This window comes from Vanessa tameamea, chromosome 27 (genome assembly GCF_037043105.1).
Source record: "Vanessa tameamea isolate UH-Manoa-2023 chromosome 27, ilVanTame1 primary haplotype, whole genome shotgun sequence".
NCBI lineage: Eukaryota > Metazoa > Arthropoda > Insecta > Lepidoptera > Nymphalidae > Vanessa > Vanessa tameamea.
Window position 1 is genome coordinate 5,672,754 of NC_087335.1, and position 19,733 is coordinate 5,692,486.

Consider the following 19,733-nt stretch of genomic DNA (forward strand, 5'->3'; position numbering starts at 1 on the left):
TTTATTGCTTCACTATAATGTTCCGCGCGCTCCATCTTTCTCTTATAATCTGAGGTATTTACATTATAATTTATATACATTGCAACATTGATAGTTTCAAAATTTACTTTTAATTACATACTTTAGTCCCAACTTTGGAAATTCGATATTAATTTAATTAATATTTTAAATCAGTCTCAATAATTTAGGGCGGAAAAATAAATTAAAAAAAAAAAAGTTATGTATCAGTATTATTTAACAATAATTGTCACATTATAATAAAGTGTTGAAGAAAGACTTATAAAGTAATGAACAATCCTTCATCTGGAGATAAGGAGAAAGATCGTATCTCGTATTAATAAAAAAGTTATCATCTACTCATCAGATATTTCACCGCCAAACAACAATAGTTATTAGAGTCGTGTTTCGGTTTGAAAGGTGAGTGAGCCAGGCAGCCATCTTCTGGTTACGTCATTTGATTCCGTTTGAATCTAAAACTACCTATTCACACCACAGATACGCCGATACTGGGAACTAAGATGTTACGGTCCTCGTGCCTGTAGTTAACACTGGCTCATTTAACCTTCAACAACAATTCTATGCTGTTGCTGTTTGTCGGTAGAATGGGTGATGAGTAGTGGTAGTGTTGGTCCATATTGCATACCGTCTAGGTAGGTACCATCTGATCATCACATTTTCAACAAAAGTTGTTAGTCTTGTGTTTCGGTTAAAGGTGATTGAACCAGTTTAACTACAGGGACAACATTGGTGGCGCATTGGCGATGTAAGGACCGGTTAATATTCCATACAGCACCAATCAGGTGACACCATTTGGCTGTGCGCCTACCTATTCTATAAAAAATTATAATTCTTGACATAAGTTATTAATTTATTTAGTTTAGAAATTTAAGGATCAATAGCTCAACGGTAGATGGAGTGTATAGTGTGAAAGTCGTGTTTGCTTTACCCAAATCCGAGGGGGATCTGGAGGGGAAATAAACATCTTAGTAATTCCTTGCAAGGAACTAAAAAACAGCTAATTAATATTAAACATTCTTGAAAAAGCCGTTTAATTTTTTCATGTGACAATAATTGTTAAAAAAAAAAAAACAAAAAAGACAATATTTCGTTTCACTTACAGATAATAAATAAATCATTTATCATATCTTAAAATAATTATCTTAAAATTTGAACACATTAATCAATTAATGAACTTGCCCCATCACGCGAGTCACTAAAAATCACGTCGAATCTTTCACTAAGTCAATTTTAATACCTTAAAACTTTGTCTCTAGGCTGTCGTCAGTTATACCTCATCTGCATTCCGAATCACTGAGTATAATCTTAACGTTGCTCACTTCAGACCTCATCGCCGGTCGATTCATATTTAATTGTGTGCAGCTTCCTGTTAAACGAACAGATTAAGAAGTAGTTTCAAATATAAAGAAGGAAATTGAAGTTGCTCTACGATTATTTACCAGGATTATATATGTGGAAATAAATTCAAAGTAAAAACAAGTTTTTATTTAAATGCGCTAAAACGTAAAAAAACATTTTTACACAAAAAAAAATTAAATATTAACGTTAACGTCATTTCATTAATGAAAATCAACTGCATGTGGCGGAGGTGAGAATGTTCAGAGGAATGTGTGGTGTTACGCGAATGGATACAGTAAGGAATGAGTACATAAGAGGAAGTTCGAAAGTGGCGCCGGTAACCGAGAAGTTATGTGTAAGGCGGCTGTCATGGTGTGCGCATGTTATGCGGAGGAATGAGGAATTTATTGTGAGGAAGGTCTTGAGCATATACATAATAACATAATCAGCCTGTAAATTTCCCACTGCTGGGCTAAGGCCTCCTCTCCCGTTGAGGAGAAGGTATGGAGCATATTCCACCACGCTGCTCCAATGCTGGTTGGTGGAATACACATGTGGCAGAATTTCGTTGAAATTAGACACATGCAGGTTTCCTCACGATGTTTTCCTTCATCGCCGAGCACGAGATGAATTATAAACAAATTAAGCACATGTAAATTCAGTGGTGCCTGCCTGGGTTTGAACCCGAAATCACCGGTTAAGATGCACGCGTTCTAACCACTGGGCCATCTCGGCTCTTGAGCATGAACGTGGATGGATATAGAGGAATGGGACGACCAATGAAAAGATTGTGTGAAAGATGATGTGGCTGGAAAGAATGTTACTTGTGAGATGACGTCAGATAGAGAAGTTTGGAAGAAGAAGACATGCTGCGCCGACCCCAAGTAAATTGAGATAAGGGCAGGAGGAGGTTGATGACGTTAACGTCATTTCACATTTGACACAATTTATATGATATAAAAAACTTGTCGCTAGACGAGTAATATTTACTCGTATTTACTTAAGTTTTAAAATTTTAATCTTTACAATTATTTACGTCAAATTACTCGTTTATCTACACAAGTAAAACTCGATACTCATAACTATAATCTTGATATCCATATTGTAGGATCGCAATAAAAATAATTAGTCCGCCATCTTGGGTGTGCCACCATGTTGGATTTAGACTGACGTCACACAGTTAACCATGCATTGTCATCCAAACTGAACGTGTATACAAAATTTCAGCTCAATCGGTTAAAGATGTCTGCTTCTAAATTGAGTTGGCAGATTTCACTCAAACATACTAGTAAGTTAAATAAAAGCTTGTAAAAGTTCTGTGGGGATTAAAGCTTATATTGTTACTTTATTTATATTTAATATATTCAGATCGTTTGAGAGTAATTCAATGAAAATGTTTTCATAAAGTAATTTTAAACCAATTGTAATTATTAATAAGTAATAAATGTTAACAAACAAACATACTAAGATATATTATATGAATAAAATATTTATAGTTGTACGTTTGTATATTGTAGCAAAAGTGTAGTAACTTTTGTTAGTTTCGGATTAGTTTTGTTCTTTTTAATAGGGAGAAGGAAAATTCATAGCAAAAAGAGGGGGGCGGGATAGTACGCCAATGACAAGTCACGTGAGATGAGAGGAAAGTTTTCTAAAAGTCTAAAATGTTTGGTATTTTCGAGACGTTTATTAAAACAACTCACCAGTATTTCGTTCTAGAAAGTTCTTGCTGAAGTAAGCGCTATTGCTGTCAGCGTTGACCCGTACTGGGGGCGAAGCACCGCGATTATTTGTCGCCAGTGAACGAGACTCTGATCTAAAGGGCTCCCGTTCAGGTTTCGGCCATGAACAAAGGGGGTTTCTGGTGATAGAACCGTAAAAAGCTGGTGGATAAGGTTCTAGCGGCACACATTGCTCCATTGGTAGCTGAAAAGATGGATCTTTTAGTAAGCAATTTAAGGTACGAACATCATTATACAATTTGAAATAAGCCTGCATGTTGAGTGAGCCTCTAAAAGTGTCTAAGTTTAAATATCATAGAAAGTGTTCATTGTGAACATTTGTCTTTATAATGAATTTAAAAAAATACATTATGTGAAAACAATAAATATACTTAATAACTATTTTTTTTTAAATTATTAATTATGTTTTTTTATGTGTATAATTCACATCCAGATAAAACAAAATATGTCGTTACAAACGGCAGTCTTATCGCAGCTCTTCCGGGCAACTTTATGACAGAGGAAATAGTCTAAAGGCGTCACATTTGTAAGACATTATAATATATGACCAAGATATATATTATAATGAATATATCACCAGTATATACATATTAAGGTTTTACATACATACAAAAATACTTACCAAACCGCTCGTGTTTAAAGGTAAAGAGTTCTTATATTTTAACCAGTTTTCGTAAACTTTATCACACGGCGTGTGGCATTCGTTACCAACATTTGGAATTGTACCCAACGTTGGTCTAAAGCTGTGTATACTTGGGCTGATGTTGGGCATGTGTAACCCGTGATATTGGTGTCCTCGGAAGTCCATTGGACGGACTTGGACGTATTGTCCGCAAGGTTCATTATGCTCGTATTGGCGTTCATAATTCATGTCAAATTTTTCGGTATCTGTCTTTGAAAGTAATGGTCTTATCGCGCTATAATCTGTGGCGGATGATTTTGTTGAACAGTTATCACTTATTTTACTTTCTACTGGTATTATATCTGGATTTTTATCTGAAATATATTTAATACATATACATATATAGTACATGAAACTACGAAATAATAGAATATAGAGAACCATTGTTTTAGGAAATATTAATTTTAATTAAGAAATCACCGTTGGCAACATTATTTTTTGGTCAAATGTGATTTGCACATAAAATCAACTAAAATATTTTTATTAAAGATTATCGACACAGTTTCATATAAATTTCATTGTATCAGTAAAAAATCATGACATGAGAATTTGGTGAAATAATAAATATTTATGTCATTGAAACAATGACCCAGCCATCTCCTCTAAAAGAGACCTTAGCCCAGCAATGGGACTTTAACAAGCTGCTATTTTCCTTTAAATTATAATTCAATATATTTTTCACCATTAAAGATTTTACTCACCCAGACTATCAAGGCTTTCACATTCCTTCGAATCCGTAAGCGGTGTATCCAGTATTAAATCCTGTTTTCGTCTTTGCTTTTCATTTTCATCTACAAAATAATATATCTATACTAATATTATAAATGCAAAGGTAACTCTGTCTGTTACGATTTCACGGTTAAATTACTCACTTGAATTTACTTGCTTTGTATACCTAATACTATCGCACGAGCAAAGCCGCGTCGAAAATTAATGATCTATGTAACCTTTTGTAAAGAAATATATGTCGACGGGAAACCACGTATTTAAGAAAATCACGTGTCCGGAAATGATTATTGTAATGATTGAAAAATGTTTGATTATTAATTTAATAATATTTAGTGAATTATTTAGTGGTATGTTAAATTTGTCTGAAATATTTTACCGTCCATAAATAGGTGTTATATTGAGTTAATAGTTCCCCCACCCAATTTTGTTATAAAAGGCCGAACGCCCGCCGGTATAGAGACTTGTTCGAGCCGTCGGAGCGATCGGACCCCCTGAGCTTGGAATAAATCAAAGAAGAATATTTCCTGCGTTTTATTTCATACCTTCGAGGATGCATAGAAATCCAAACCCTGACATTTGTGACGTCAGCAGTGCTGACGTCATGTTTTTTAATATCAAGCTGGGACAAGCTACTCCGTCCTATATATTTTTGAATATAAAGATTTATTAAATAGCGAAGTTAATAATAATATTTCTTAGAATAATATCAGCGGATTAAGTCGAGAGGACCAGCTGAATTAAATGCAAGTTTAGTTACCGTTATTTTTGTTGCAGTATTTCCAGCAGAAGACGAAAGCAGACACAGCTGTGAGGGCTGCGACGCCGGCTACGGTGCACAGGACCGTGACTAAAATGGTAGTTAATTCCACGCGAACTGGTAACGTGGCTAAAATAAAATTTTACCAGTATAAAATAATTTTGTAAGATTTAATTAGTTGTTGCGAAATCTTTTAATTTTATCTTAACTGGGTATGTTATGTAATTTTCTAAGTCCATCACTGCAACATTTTAGATTAACATCACTCTATAGATTGGCTAATTAAACTCGAGACCGGCCTTACTGTACAATAATTAGTTCTATGGAGTTTTCTATAATATTTTCATAAATTATGGTCTTTTAATGGAAAAAAAACATGGTTCTTTTAAGGCAATAAGTGACTGCCTCGTTGGTCTAGTGGTTTAATACTAGGCCGCAAATACCGATATTCTGTGTTCAAACACCAGGTCAAATCGATAAAAAGTACGCACCCGTGCCTCGAATATCGCGTAAAGTAGTCGTTCCTGATGTTCTCCTCTAAAATTTAAATATTATCACAAGCCCGTAACTTCACATATTTGATAAAAAAATTGAATATGGAATAATCTAGAATCTAGAAAAAGCTTTGACAGATCCATAATTGTAATAAAAATTTGGAAAGAAATAACTAATTACTTCTTAACTTCTTGCAAGTGATTTCATGACAAACTCCAGTCGGGTTGTTTGTCTAGAAATTTTGTTGGTCCAACCCTGTCTATCAATCCAAAATCGCCGAATCTGCAGACTTATAAGCTAGTCACTAAACCAACGGCCAATAAACAATGATTATAGAAAAACAAATTTTTATTTTAAATGTAAAAATATTAACCCGTTTGTCGCTGTGGGTGTTTCAACAAGCTCGATGAAAGAGTATAGGGCTCACTGGGCCCCTTGCCATTGTACGCTCGTACGGTCATGTCTACATCGCTGGAAAGACCCCAAACCGCAAAATGTGGTTCTTCGCTGCTCATGTTGCGTAACAGGGAGCCTGTCACCATGTCAAATACCTGATGAGGGTTAATTTTTTTTTTTTAATAATTATTTACTGACAAGGTATAAAGCTTATTATACATCAAAGGCTACTAAGCCTCCAAATAAAACCAGCGGGAGGTTTAATAAATTAATTTCAAATTAGATAAAGGAATAAGAAAAAGTTACACCTTACAATTAGACGTTTCCAAAAACAAAAAAATAAAAGTTTCCTGTTTAACTTAGTTAATTTTAGTATTCGGTAGCAGGAATTTGGGAATTAAAATTGTCATATTTGTTGGTTGTTCCCGGATACTACGACTCAAGTCAAAAGTTTAAGAACGAACGGTATTGACCTAAAAATGTTCTTGTGTCAATAATAAATTGTCAAATATTATCGAAATACATACTTTAGGGGTAGGACCAGCACGTAAAACAACCCTTCCTTAGACCTTGGGCAAGTTATACATATATTCTGTATATTTTATTTGCAAATCGTTTACCTGCAGTAGAAAATCTTGCTTCAGCCCGCCATCATGTCCAGCCTCGCAAATGAGTAGCAAAGATTCGTGCGTTACGTTACTTACGGCACAGTTCTTTACTGGAGAAGGTTTTTCTACAACGAAAAAGTATTTATTGTTTATTGCAGTACATTATATAATGACAACATGAAAACTCAGTAAAATAAAAAAAAAACTAAACAAATACGTTTTATCATTTATTCATAATTTATTGTGGATGAGTTTCCATTGAGTTTACCGTATCCCTGTCCGAAATTATAATTTGAAACACACTCACCGAACACACCTGTAAACGTCAAATACGATACAAATTTCGACTCAAAAATATTTATTTTAAATAACGTTCTGTAATTGTGGAAAGGTTTCGATCGGGTTTGTCGATGACATCACACACACATATAAGATAATTATAAAGTTGCGTAAGATGCGATCCAACCAAAAAAGGACCCATTTTAACAAGTGTCGTCCTCACTTGCACTGTTTAGCGGGTGTTTCGTTGAAAAAGTATTAACATTGTTCTGTCATAATTGATTTGACAATCGAAGGAAACCAGCCTACACAGGACATATTATAGTATACGAGTGTGTCCGCAAACTCAAGTGCACTCTTTATCCCCTCACTCTCGTAATTCGACAGGACGGTAAATCCGACTCGACAGATTAAGTTCAGGTGCAACACCAACGGCTTTACTTGCGCAACACGGCACAGGAGTGTACACACTTCCAGCGTCAGGACTCCGGGCTGTTACAGAGAACTTACAGACAAACCCCACAATTTTTTCTGCCTCCATGGGATTTGAACCAAGAACCTCGAGATTTATGGCCTTGATAATATAACATTGTTTAACTAATCGCCTCTTGTACGACACTATAGTTAAAGCCATAAATACACGATGTTAAATAAAATATTCTTCGCGAGCCTAACACTAAATTAACTTGACTACTGTGTTCTAAGCTTATACAGTTATATAAACCCATACAAACCTGCTGATACGATGTGGAACAAGCAAGTCGTCGCCTGCCGACCAACTGAGTTGGTCCCGGCACATTGCACCCATCCGTAGTCAGTCGAAGTGTTAACCATGTATACGTATCTACCTAAACATTCACATTGTACAGATGTGCGTTTATACATTGTGTTATTTTTTAAGAAAGGTACTAAGTCTAGATGGAAAGATGTGATCATTACATGGAGTTGCTACAACCTTAAAATAATTAATTTTATAGATTCAAGCAGGTCATCGTTATTGTGTTTCGGTTTGAAGGATGAGTGAGCCAGTATAACTAAAGGCACATTAGCAGCCTGTAAATTTCCCACTGCTGGGCTAAAGGCCTCCTCTCCCTTTGAGAAGGTTTGGAGCATATTCCACCACGCTGCTCCAATGCGGGTTGGCGGAATACACATGTGGCTGAATTTCGTTGAAATTAGACACATGCAGGTTTCCTCACGATGTTTTCCTTTACCGCCGAGCACGAGATGAATTATAAACACAAATTAAGCACATGAAAATTCAGTGGTGCCTGCCTGGGTTTGAACCCGAAATCATCGGTTAAGATGCACGCGTTCTAACCACTGGGCCATAATGAAATGACTAAATGAAATAACTAAAGGCACACGGTACATAATGTGTTAGTTCCAAGGTTGGTGGCCCATTGATGATGTAAAGGATGGTTAATATATATTTTAGTGCCAATGTTTATGAGCGATGTTAACCACTTAGCATCAGGATGTCCATTTGCTGCCGATATAAAAAAATATATTGAAATAGAACTAAAGGGATCTAAGTTAAATGATTTAAAGGTTTATAACTAGTTTTCGCGTCCTTTATTTCGCGGGACGTTATCTGTCGTCAAGACAAACATGTAAAGTAATTATTTTGAAGGTAATTAATTGAAATTTATTTTAATATTAGGTATTATGGCATAGATTTATGAACTGAAATGGGCGAAATTTTGACCACACGCGATACTAGAAGTTAAGTTTAAAGTATTAATCACAATAAATTTTAATCAAGTGGACTTTAAATACAATGATGCATATCACGCTTTAACAAAGCATAACCTTGAAATATATAACAATTTTATATCTAAAATATCAGCTTTAAACTTATATTAAAAGTTTTTTTTTGAATAATTTCACTGTCAACATTATATTAATTTGTATGCCTAATATATTAGTTGCTGAAATTAATTTTGTTATTTTGTAAAAAAAAATTATATAATTTGTATGTATATATTTTTTACAACCTAAAGTCATTGTTGTGTAATAAATACAGCCATCGTTACTAATGTATGTTAAATCTAATACTATATTCCAGGAAAGAAATTTAACTCAACGTAAAATGAAAAAAATCTTATTTAAAGAAATGCGTAATTCTTTTTTAATAAATGTTAAATTAATAAATATTTAATATTAAGCAATGAAATAATAAATAATTAATTCCTATTCTTATCAGCGTAGTGATATATATATATATATAAAATATACATTATACATGTGTATATCTGTTTGATCCATATGATTTCCTTTAACATTCCAGTACACTGCGACAATATATGGTCTTAGTCCTGAAGAATAAATGTTTAAACTAACGCGTTAGACATATTGCATTATAGATCAGAAATTAGTTATAAAATTAAATACTGCATATAATATGTCATTGCTCGAGATTAAATAAAAATAATTAAGTTATCCTGGAGGTTGTAGCAACTCTATGCTATTCTAATCTTCTCGGCAATTTTAGGTAAATTAGATGTACTTATTTAGATCACAGGTTATTAGTGTAATGGCTCACCAAGGCTGCCTAGTTCTCGTGCGCTGAACGTATTAAGCTCATGCTTCGTATGAGTCGTACTGTTAAACCACCATTTGTATGTTATGGGTTCCTGGTACAATGAAAAAAAGGAACATTTTTAACATATGAAATGATACAGCATATGAATTTTTGTATTTAGTAATATTAGTAATTAATTCCTTGTAATGGTAATACTTAAAAAAGAAAAAACTTTGTTTTAAAGTAATAATGTGGTTAACTACCTATAAACATTGAGACAATTTTTATCTACATATAAACCTAGTTTGTTTTTTGTCACAGATTTTCAAAATTTACTTCATTGTTTATAAGCATTGAATTTGAGACTGGCTGTCTGAATATTTTTAACAGTAGATAAGGCGTTAAATTTGAGACTGACTCTGAATACCTCTGTCTGTAAATATTCATTACAGAAGTATTTGCTGACAAATATTGCCTATTTTAAGAACTGAATTCAATTATCCTGATTGCTTTGAATTGTACCAATAGAGCATTGATTATCTCGCCAATGTTTCGTTGGTTGGAAAACACACGAAATACATTGATCGGTAGTCAAAATAAATTACATTTTGAATACAAACTTAAAATATAATATATCTTTGTTTAAGAAAAATATAACGTGTCCGCTGCCAGAAGGGCGATATTGAAACTAAATGCTTGTGTTAACTGTATTGCAATTGTGTTATATTAAAATATTAGTTGTCGCCCGCGGATTCGCTCGCGTTTAGACGTACAGACATAAAAAGCTGTGCCCTTTCTTGAAGTTCAAACTTGCTTCATAACAAATTTCATCGAATTCGGTGCTGTGCTTTGGCCACGAAAAAGCAACAGACAGATAGACGGACATAGTTAATATTAGTATCGATGACCGATGAACACAGATTACAAATATTGACCTGTTATATCAAAACTATACTTAAGGGTCAAGCAAATAATGAGAATTAATTAATTGTACATATACCTACCCGAGGGTTAGCGTCGAGGTCACAGTCGATTTCCAAAGTTTCTCCGCGGCCTGCTCGTATCGTCACTAATTTATCTGACTTACATTTAGGGCTATCTGTGAATTCAAGATTTTATTAAAGTATACAGAATATATTAATTATATATTAATATTAAAATTGGATTGAAAGGAATACTTTAGTTAGGGGTGATATGTATCCTGAGAGGCAGACGAGGAAATGAACCAGCTGATTGCGAGTCCTTCGACTATAGACGTTTGAATTACAAATAATTCAATCCTTAAGTCCTATCTATTAACGACTGCTTCACAGTATATTTATGTAATGCCTAATTTCCGCTTGAATACGGTATAGAAAACAGTACGATACAATAATGTCTTATCGTAAAGTTTAGTTGAATAAGGTATATTTGTTTTAAAACAAAATGGCCCAACTATGTTTCATAACGGAATTATGATCTGTATTAAGCCATTCTCGTCTCAATATACCACTCAGGAGTTAAACAGAACTAAAGTGTGCCCAAATACTCCCTGTACCCTTTTCTACTATGAGTTTAACTTTATGACGTCCGAGAGTATAAAATCAAACTTCAAGAGTCGAGTTGCTGCTGAGAATTTCTCGACCCAAATAAAGTTTTGCTTGTTTTTATCGAGTTCACGGTCGATAGTACACGTTGGGAGTAAAACGATCGACTCCTTGATTCTTTAATATATTGAATATATTACGCAAACGATTGAAAATTGCCAACATTCAATAAATGTAATAATATTGAATAAATTATTATGATTTGATATACATATTTGTCTAGAATCTGGATTGAATCCAATACCTCGATATTGACCTGCAGCTTTATGGGCTATTATACGTGCCAGTCAGTCGAGAATGTCACTATTTACATTACATTTACAGCCTGTAAATTTCCCACTGCTGGGCTAAGGCCTCCTCTCCCTTTGAGGAGGTTTGGAACATATTCCATCACGCTGCTCCAATGCGGGTTGGTGGAATACACATGTGGCAGAATTTCGTTGAAATTAGACACATGCAGGTATCCTCACGATGTTTTCCTTCCCCGCCGAGCACGAGATGAATTATAAACACAAATTAGTGTCACTATGAAATACAGCAATGCCGAGTAAATTATGTTTGATCGAATTATTGATGAATTTTTTCTAGGACAGAGGCACGTGCCGTGGTTACGAAAAATCATTTTGTGATACCAAAAAGTATGAACGTGATGCAAAGCCGAGTATTGTGAAACTATAAGAAGGGTCTATATCGTTCGAGAATTTATTTTTTCATTAAAATATTTAGTTAATTTATATGTGATGAGTGTGTGGTACCGTCTGTATAGCCACAGCATTATTCAATATTTTTTTATTCCATTTCGAATGTGGAGAAGTTGTTGACTGATATAAAACAAATTTATGTATTTTTACTCTTAAATTCAACCTTGATGCGATTTCAAGGTTGAATTTAAGGGCGTTCAAAAGAAGTTTTATTTTAAAAATAGAACAGTTTTTTTTTTCATTTACAGAGAGATGTAATACCTCTAAAAAACCCACTTCAAAGGAAACTCAAGTACGACCAGAGTATATTAGGTTTACATGAGGCCACTCTAACAGAACAGGGAAGTTGTCACGAGCCACGAGTAAACAGCTATTGACTTCAACGGTGCAATAAAAGCATTTTGGAAGTAAATACAACGCGAGGAATGAACGGGAACTGAATGTGAACTCGGTTTTATATATCAGCTAGTTTACACGGTATGCTTTTTCCAGAACTTTCGGTAGTTTTCGAATATGGAATTTCAATTTTTAACTAACCGTTGAGATGTTTTTATTTCTTGTATGTATATGCAGTTTTAGATAGACCGACGTCTATGTACATTTGCGTACTTTTGATTCTGGACGGATAATATTTAGTGTTTTAATTTTTAGAAATAGACGTACTCGTATTTCAGCAACGAACAACCATTTTAAAATGTTAGTATTATGTTTTGAATAGTTTTTATAGTTATTTTTTTTTAAATAAAATAACAAAATAAAAAACACTACGAACTTTTTTTCACATTTGAAACTAGCCATAAACCGTGATGGCACAGTGTTTAGAGCGTGTGTATCTTAACCGATGATTGCAGGTTGAAACCCAGGCAGGCACCACTGAATTTCATGTGGTTAATTTTTGTTTGTAATTCTTCTCGTGTTTGGCGGTGAAGGAAAACATCGTGTGGAAACCTGTATGTCTAATTTCAATGAAATTGTTTCACAAGTATACATCCACAACCCACATTGGAGCAGCGTGGTGGAATAGGCTCCAAAACTTCTCCTCAGAAGGACGAGGCCTTAGCCCTGCAGTGGGATATATATAAACTGTTAATATTTTATAGATTATAACATACATATTTAATGTTGTTTAGACATTTGAAGGTTAGGAGGAATCAAAATAAAATATATACTTTTAAGTAGGCTTTAACAAGCAATTTTGAATCGTCATTTAACGAACTATAGAAGCTATCACCGTTTCGGAATGCAGATTCTACCGAGAAGAACCGGCAAGAATCTCAGTTCTCTTTGTCAACATTTAAAATACGTTAGCCAAACACAATGATATATGTTTTTATATAACTATTGTGACGCAACAGTGAGTATTTCTACATAATTAAAAAAGTAGAAACACTTTAAAGAATCTATCACATATGAGAGCCTTGAAAACTCTGAAAACAAATTGACATACTTACACTTTACATCCAGCACGAGAGCTTTGCTGGAGCCCTCGCCCAGCGCGTTCCGTGCGACGCACACATACGCGCCCGCCGCCCGGCGCGACACGCGCTGCAGCACGAGGCTCTGGTTGGCCACCACTATACCAGCCCCACCTCGAACAGTCTGACCCTGACACGGAAACTCTCATATTTGTTAATTCACATGTGTTCATTAACAGAATAATTAAATTATGATTGTACTGTAATCGTATTAATTATTCAAATAGGAGACTAAGTGCTATGTAATATAATGTACTACGCGCTAAATGGAAACATTTCAGGTTAATCCTCGCGTATTTCTAGCTTCAATTTCGTTTTTATACCATTTATATAAAAACCTCTAAATACACCAATGAGCAAAGGGTGTTTATTCCACCAGCATACATGGTCAATAAATTATAAACGTGATGGCACAGTCACTGGGAACCGAAGGTGACTGATTCCTGGGTAAGGAGAATTGACGTTACGTATGTTTAATTAGTATTTATAATACACAAATCATTGTAAGGAAATCTGCGTTGTATAAAACTCTGTTACGTTTGAATCCCCGAATTTGTCTGTATGATAGAATAAGCTCCAAAATTATCCTCATAGAGCTGGTCTCTTATAGCGACCAGTAGAACATTTACGGCTGATACTTTTATTTTACATGAAGTTTTCCTCACAATGTTTTCCTACACAGCTGATGAATTATTCACTGGGTAGGTAACACCATCATCAGATACCTAGATCTACCGCCAAACAGCAAATACTTAGTATTATTGTGTTCCGGTTTGAACGTGGAGTAAGCCAGTGTAACTACAGGTACAAGGGACATAACATTTTAGTTTCCAAGGTTGTCGACGCATTGGTAATTTGAGACATGATTAATAATTCTTACAGTTATGTTGTCTATAGGCCCATTTGACCGTACGTACCTATATCGTAGGTTAATAAAAAATCAGACGCCCTTGACTGGATTAGGTCGCTATCTATCATTTAAACTCACACAAGTAATATTAGAAGATGGTTTAATTGCTGGACTCACATTATGCGTGAAATAAACTTGCGTGTGCCACGGATTGGCACGCACCATGCAATCCAAGTAAACGTCGGAACCCTCCACCACTTTCGACGCGTCCAAATTTGCTCCAAGCACTAACTTGACCACGGGCAAATCTAAGAAAAAAAAATAGTTACCATTTAAACTGGTAATAGGCTTATTTTGGATCAATTGTTATGAATATTTCTCTATTAAATTGAAAATTGTTAACGATTATGACCATTCTGCCGCCAAGCAACAATAACACACAACACAACAACAGTAGCACAAATTTGCTATTCTTGTTACTCGACTGCATATAGTGAGTAACTCTTACTTGGGGCAATTTATACGGTTCTACAACGGGATCCCAGAAAGTGTTGAAAATGCCTCAGTTGCCAAATTTAAAAAAAATGTTAAAGAACGCTAGTGTGATAGCACACCTTGGGAATTAAACGATCACGTCCTGGTAATTCCTTTTCATATTGAATATTTGTAAATAATAGAATTTCCAAAAAAAAGACCCGCTGAGTTTCTTTCGCGAGTTCTTCTCAGGTCAGGGTATTTCCTTTTCCGAACCGGTGGTTGTGTTTAATTTGACAATCAATATGTAAGTGTAATGCTTCTATATTGAATAAATGAATATGTGTTGAGTTTTACCTAAAATTGTTGTTCCTGTGTGAAAGGTTAATGAAGTATCCCACAATATGTTTCATAAAAGATACCCTTACGTTGTATTTCAAGCTGGAAGCCGTCCTCCCTCACAGCGCGTGGTTGTCCCGGCTGTGTGGCTCGGCAGGAGATCACCCTTCCCGCATCCTCTACGCTGGGTACGAAGCTGAGCGTACTACTCGTCACGTTTCTGTCCGGAGATGTCTGGTGGAACAGAAGATAAAATATTTGAAGCAACAGCTTGTACATGTTTCATTCCTTAAATTGTGACGCTCTCTGGTTGCACATATGAATCTGTGAATCCGAATTATATTACATTGTATGTGCACAAGAAGTAAGGATAAGCTTATAACGCCAAGACTCCGGAAAGCCAATAAATCCTTCTTGGGGCAAGGTATACGTTTCTTTAATAAAAATCCGCTGACATTTTTGACTTTGCCGTTTCATTGATTCAAATCATTTTAAAAAAATACATTGGTAAAGAAGGTACATTACATTATTCAATACAAGGTTATACAGATGAGAAAAAAAGTATGCAGTTGACTTCAATTAACTAACATTGTATTCTTAGATGTTGAAAAACAGTTTCTTGCCGGTTCTTCTCGTAGAATCTACATTCCGAATCGGTGGTAGCTTTACTTAATATAGTTTGTGATATGACGATTCAAAAGCGCTTGTAAAGGCCTACATGAATAAAGTAGATTTTGATTGATAGAAAATATACATACAAAAAAAATCACATACAACACGACTGTGGAAATATGATCTCTATATGAAACTAAGTCCTTCCTGCTGTCTGTACTCTTGGATCTTAAACTATGCAACGGATTTTAAAGCGATTTTCATTTATAAATAGAGAAAGTTATTTCATCAACTATAGTAGAGAAGAACCGAGAATTTCAACGTTCCTAGACGGAAAAAAATATGATGTTTTTTTAAAATGTTTGTTGTTCAATTTAAAAGATGTTTATACTCGTAGATACTTAATGTATCCGTGTGAACCTAGGACGGGTAGGTAGATAAAAAATAAACATGTCTCATTGCTAAGCAAAATCTGCCTGTTCTCTTGTGATGGCATGTAGGTTATTTCAGCAAGCTGCCCCCATGCAGTGTTGAATTCAAATTAGGCAGATACATCCGACATTACTTACTATTACGATATTTTTCTTTACCGACTTACGATTTTCTATCATCTGTACAATCTTGTATTGAATAATATGCCTTATTAATAATGTTTTTTTGAACAAACGATTTGAATTTATGAATCAGTAAAAAAAAAACAGTTACAAATATTTAAAACAAAACTGAATCATCGGGAACTACTATCTTATAATCAACGAAAAGTATACACAACAACAATATTCCAAGCCCAACAGTGGGACAATTACAGGCTTCTTCAGAAGTAACACCTTCGATTCGTCCTTTTTCGAATTTCATCTTACGTACGAGACAAAAAACATCCATAAAACATATAAACATAATCAGCCTGTAAATTTCCCACTGCTGGGCTAAGGCCTCCTCTCCCGTTGAGGAGAAGGAATTCCCTTCTCCTCAAAAACATCCACAAATATAAAATGTATTTACTGTTATCAGTAACTGTGTGTTTTATTATAACTCAGTATAATTTGAAAATTTCAATCGTCGACGTGATTCTGGGAATTGATCGAAGGTGTCGAAGAAACAGAAATAGGAACGCGAATCAGACACTCGTAAGGAATCGCTGTAAACATGCCACACGAATATATTGAAAATATTTCAGAGTACGACACACACGTACCATTATATAAATGAGAACGACGATGAGAGTGGTCGAACAAAAGTACGCAGGGTATAAAATACAAGGATATGTATATATATATATAGTACATATACGTTGGTATATTTGAGGAGCCGAGGTGGCCGAGATTATACGTTAAAATCTTGATTTTACTTGGTGGTAGGGCTTTGTCCAAGCCCGTCTAGGTAGGTACCACCCATTCATCAGTATTGTTGTGTTCCGGTTTGAAGGGTGAGTGAGCCAGTGTAACTACAGGCACAAGGGACGTAACATCTTAGTTCCCAAGGTTGGCGGCGCATTGGTGATGTAAGGAATGGTTGATATTCCTTACAACGCCATTGTCTATAGGGTGTGGTGACCACTTACCATCAGGTGGCTCATATGCTCGTCCGCCTACCGATATCATAAAAAAAATTGGTATTCAGTGGTATTTGACAAATACCACAGAATTTTCATGTGCTTAATTTGTGTTTCTAATTCATCTCGTAAAAACATAGCGAGGAAACCTGTATGTGTCTAATTTCAATGAAATCCTGTCATACGTGTATTCAACAACCAGCATTGGAGCGGTATCTTGAAATAATCAATTAACATCAATAGGGGTCTGTTAAAAATATGACGCCGTAACGCGTTACGATACGAAGCGGTTTACCCTCCCATAAGAAGTTATCACTTCAAAAATTCGAGGTTTTCTTATCACCTTTATAATATAGATATATCAAAAACAAAATGAATTATCTGTTTTTAAGAAAATACGGAATAAATTAATTATAATCAAACTATGTAAGTACATATTTATTTTACGACACGAAGTAACCAATTGTAAAGAGCAGTCAAAATCTATATGAAAAACAGTTGCCATACTTACTGGTCGAGGGTGTCATAGCCGATTTCGGCTTGGACGGCCAAGGAACACTTAGACTTAATGCACAAGATGTGCACAAACACTCTCTATCACCTTAATCTCATTGTCCAATGGGACGGCAAATCCGATCGGAAAGAGTTTAGGCGCAGGCCAACGGCTTTATGCGCTTTCCGAGGCAAGGGAATGTACACTCATCCAACTTCTACTTCAAGCTGTTATTGCTTATCTTTCGATGGAAAAACCCACAATTTTTTTACTGGCCAGATCTAGGGGGTTTGAACCTAAGACCTCGGGATCTGCGGCCTCAATCACATGTGAACACGACATGAATGTGTATCTTATATCTAAATAAAGTTGATCTTAATTATACATACAATGAATTAGATTCCTTAACACTTACCGTTCCTCTAACAGTTGTAAGCCTGACGCCACCTTTCCACCAGGATATGTTCGGTGGTGGTCGCGCGCCGACTGCTTGACACACCAGCTCGGCTCGCCGTCCAGCTACCAGGGGACGTTTACCCCCTAACAATCTCACCCATAACGGACGAACTGTGAAAAATTACATATTTAGCCTTTCCTGTGCTTTTATTTGAATGAAATTTACTAAAACTGATACAAGTAATTAAAATTTAATGGGTTTTCACAATTAAACAATAATTTTAAAAATAATATTTAAAATTATTACACAGATATTTACACGCACAGATACAAAATGAAAATCAAAATATTCTTAATTCAAGTAGACTCATAAAAGTACTTAAGAATAGTCTTGTGACAGTGTTGATTTAAAAGTAAACATATTATCGGTTCGGTATTTCAGTAGTTATTTTACCATTCAAATTTCATTGTATCTAAATAAAATACTGAAATATAATTATTACTAAATCACATACTATGTCTTGTATATCAATGTTTATTTTTTTAAATGACCTTTCTTCTTTAAGAAAGATCTATATTATTGTGAATAAACATAATATTTTTTTAAACATAATGTTATGTAAAATAGGTTCATCAAAAGCAATCCGACGGAAGGCTCAAGTATATTAATAGATTTATACATGTGGTGACGAATACGTGAAAAAAAGACAAAAAACACCTTTATTTTCATTTTCAATCATCGTCTTCCGCCATTTTGAAATAAGTAATTACTTTCATTTCCCGCCTCATACATCTCGGTCACTCATAAAAAATTATTCATTCCCACATACATATTATATTCTTATAACATATAGGATACTTGCGATTTATTAATATACGTTCACCTTAACCGAAGATTGACGCTTCAGATCTGGGCAAGCACACTTGAGTTGTTATATAATTCATGTTTATAATAACCCATACTCGGCTATAGTGTTTAATAATTAATACCATATCTTTTAAGATAAACTACTTATATATTTATTGAATCGTATTCGGTTTCACAGTATCATATATTCTTCTAACCCGATAGGTATTAAGTGAATTTCTGACGTGCGACATTCTGATAAGAAAAATTTCTGACGTCCGATTGGCGTGCATCCGGCGAGTTACAGAAGCGTCCATATGTATGGTCCAACAAATTCCTGACAATCTGTGTAGTACAAAATATATGCGCAGAGTTACTTCCGGTGTGCATTAGAATTTTTCTAATAGTTTAAGAAATAAATTCGCTTGGTCATAGATCTAAGTTGTACATTCGTTTTAGGGAAATATTTCCAAATAGAAATATTTTTTGAAAATCTGTTCCACTAAAGCGGCACTGCTATGACGTCACGCAAACGCAGAATTAATTTTTGAATTGTTTTGGTACATAATTGTTTTTAATGAAAGCTTAACCTTTTCGGGTACAGATTCTACAGATAAGGACCTGGAATAATTGCCGTAGTTTACATTTCCTAATTTCATATCATAGTAATAAATACACTAGTACACCAATATTTTTTATTATTCGTTTTAATTAATTTATAAATTTTATAAACATGATAAGCCTGAGGTTAAGGTAAAATTCGATCGATAAAAAATCTGCTATTTACATTTTAATCGGTTACCGACATTTTATATTTCTAATTTTACGCGGGAAAACTGG

At 34.7% G+C, this 19,733-nt stretch overlaps 1 protein-coding gene across 1 annotated transcript in view; it reads right to left on the minus strand.

Annotated features, from left to right (window-relative positions):
- Positions 1-1,107: 1,107 nt before the first annotated feature.
- The window catches only part of LOC113392117 (nephrin-like), a 72,708-nt gene continuing 54,082 nt past the window's right edge, over positions 1,108-19,733 (minus strand). The window contains exons 8-21 of the mRNA XM_026628399.2: positions 18,066-18,217; positions 15,083-15,227; positions 14,358-14,488; positions 13,307-13,460; positions 10,573-10,667; positions 9,590-9,680; positions 7,779-7,892; positions 6,778-6,890; positions 6,135-6,312; positions 5,267-5,395; positions 4,482-4,571; positions 3,721-4,094; positions 3,060-3,282; positions 1,108-1,384 (exon numbers count right to left, since the gene is read on the minus strand). Coding sequence (XP_026484184.2) covers positions 1,293-1,384; positions 3,060-3,282; positions 3,721-4,094; positions 4,482-4,571; positions 5,267-5,395; positions 6,135-6,312; positions 6,778-6,890; positions 7,779-7,892; positions 9,590-9,680; positions 10,573-10,667; positions 13,307-13,460; positions 14,358-14,488; positions 15,083-15,227; positions 18,066-18,217 — 2,081 coding nt within the window. The 3' untranslated portion in view covers positions 1,108-1,292. The remainder of the gene's footprint in view (positions 1,385-3,059; positions 3,283-3,720; positions 4,095-4,481; positions 4,572-5,266; positions 5,396-6,134; positions 6,313-6,777; positions 6,891-7,778; positions 7,893-9,589; positions 9,681-10,572; positions 10,668-13,306; positions 13,461-14,357; positions 14,489-15,082; positions 15,228-18,065; positions 18,218-19,733) is intronic.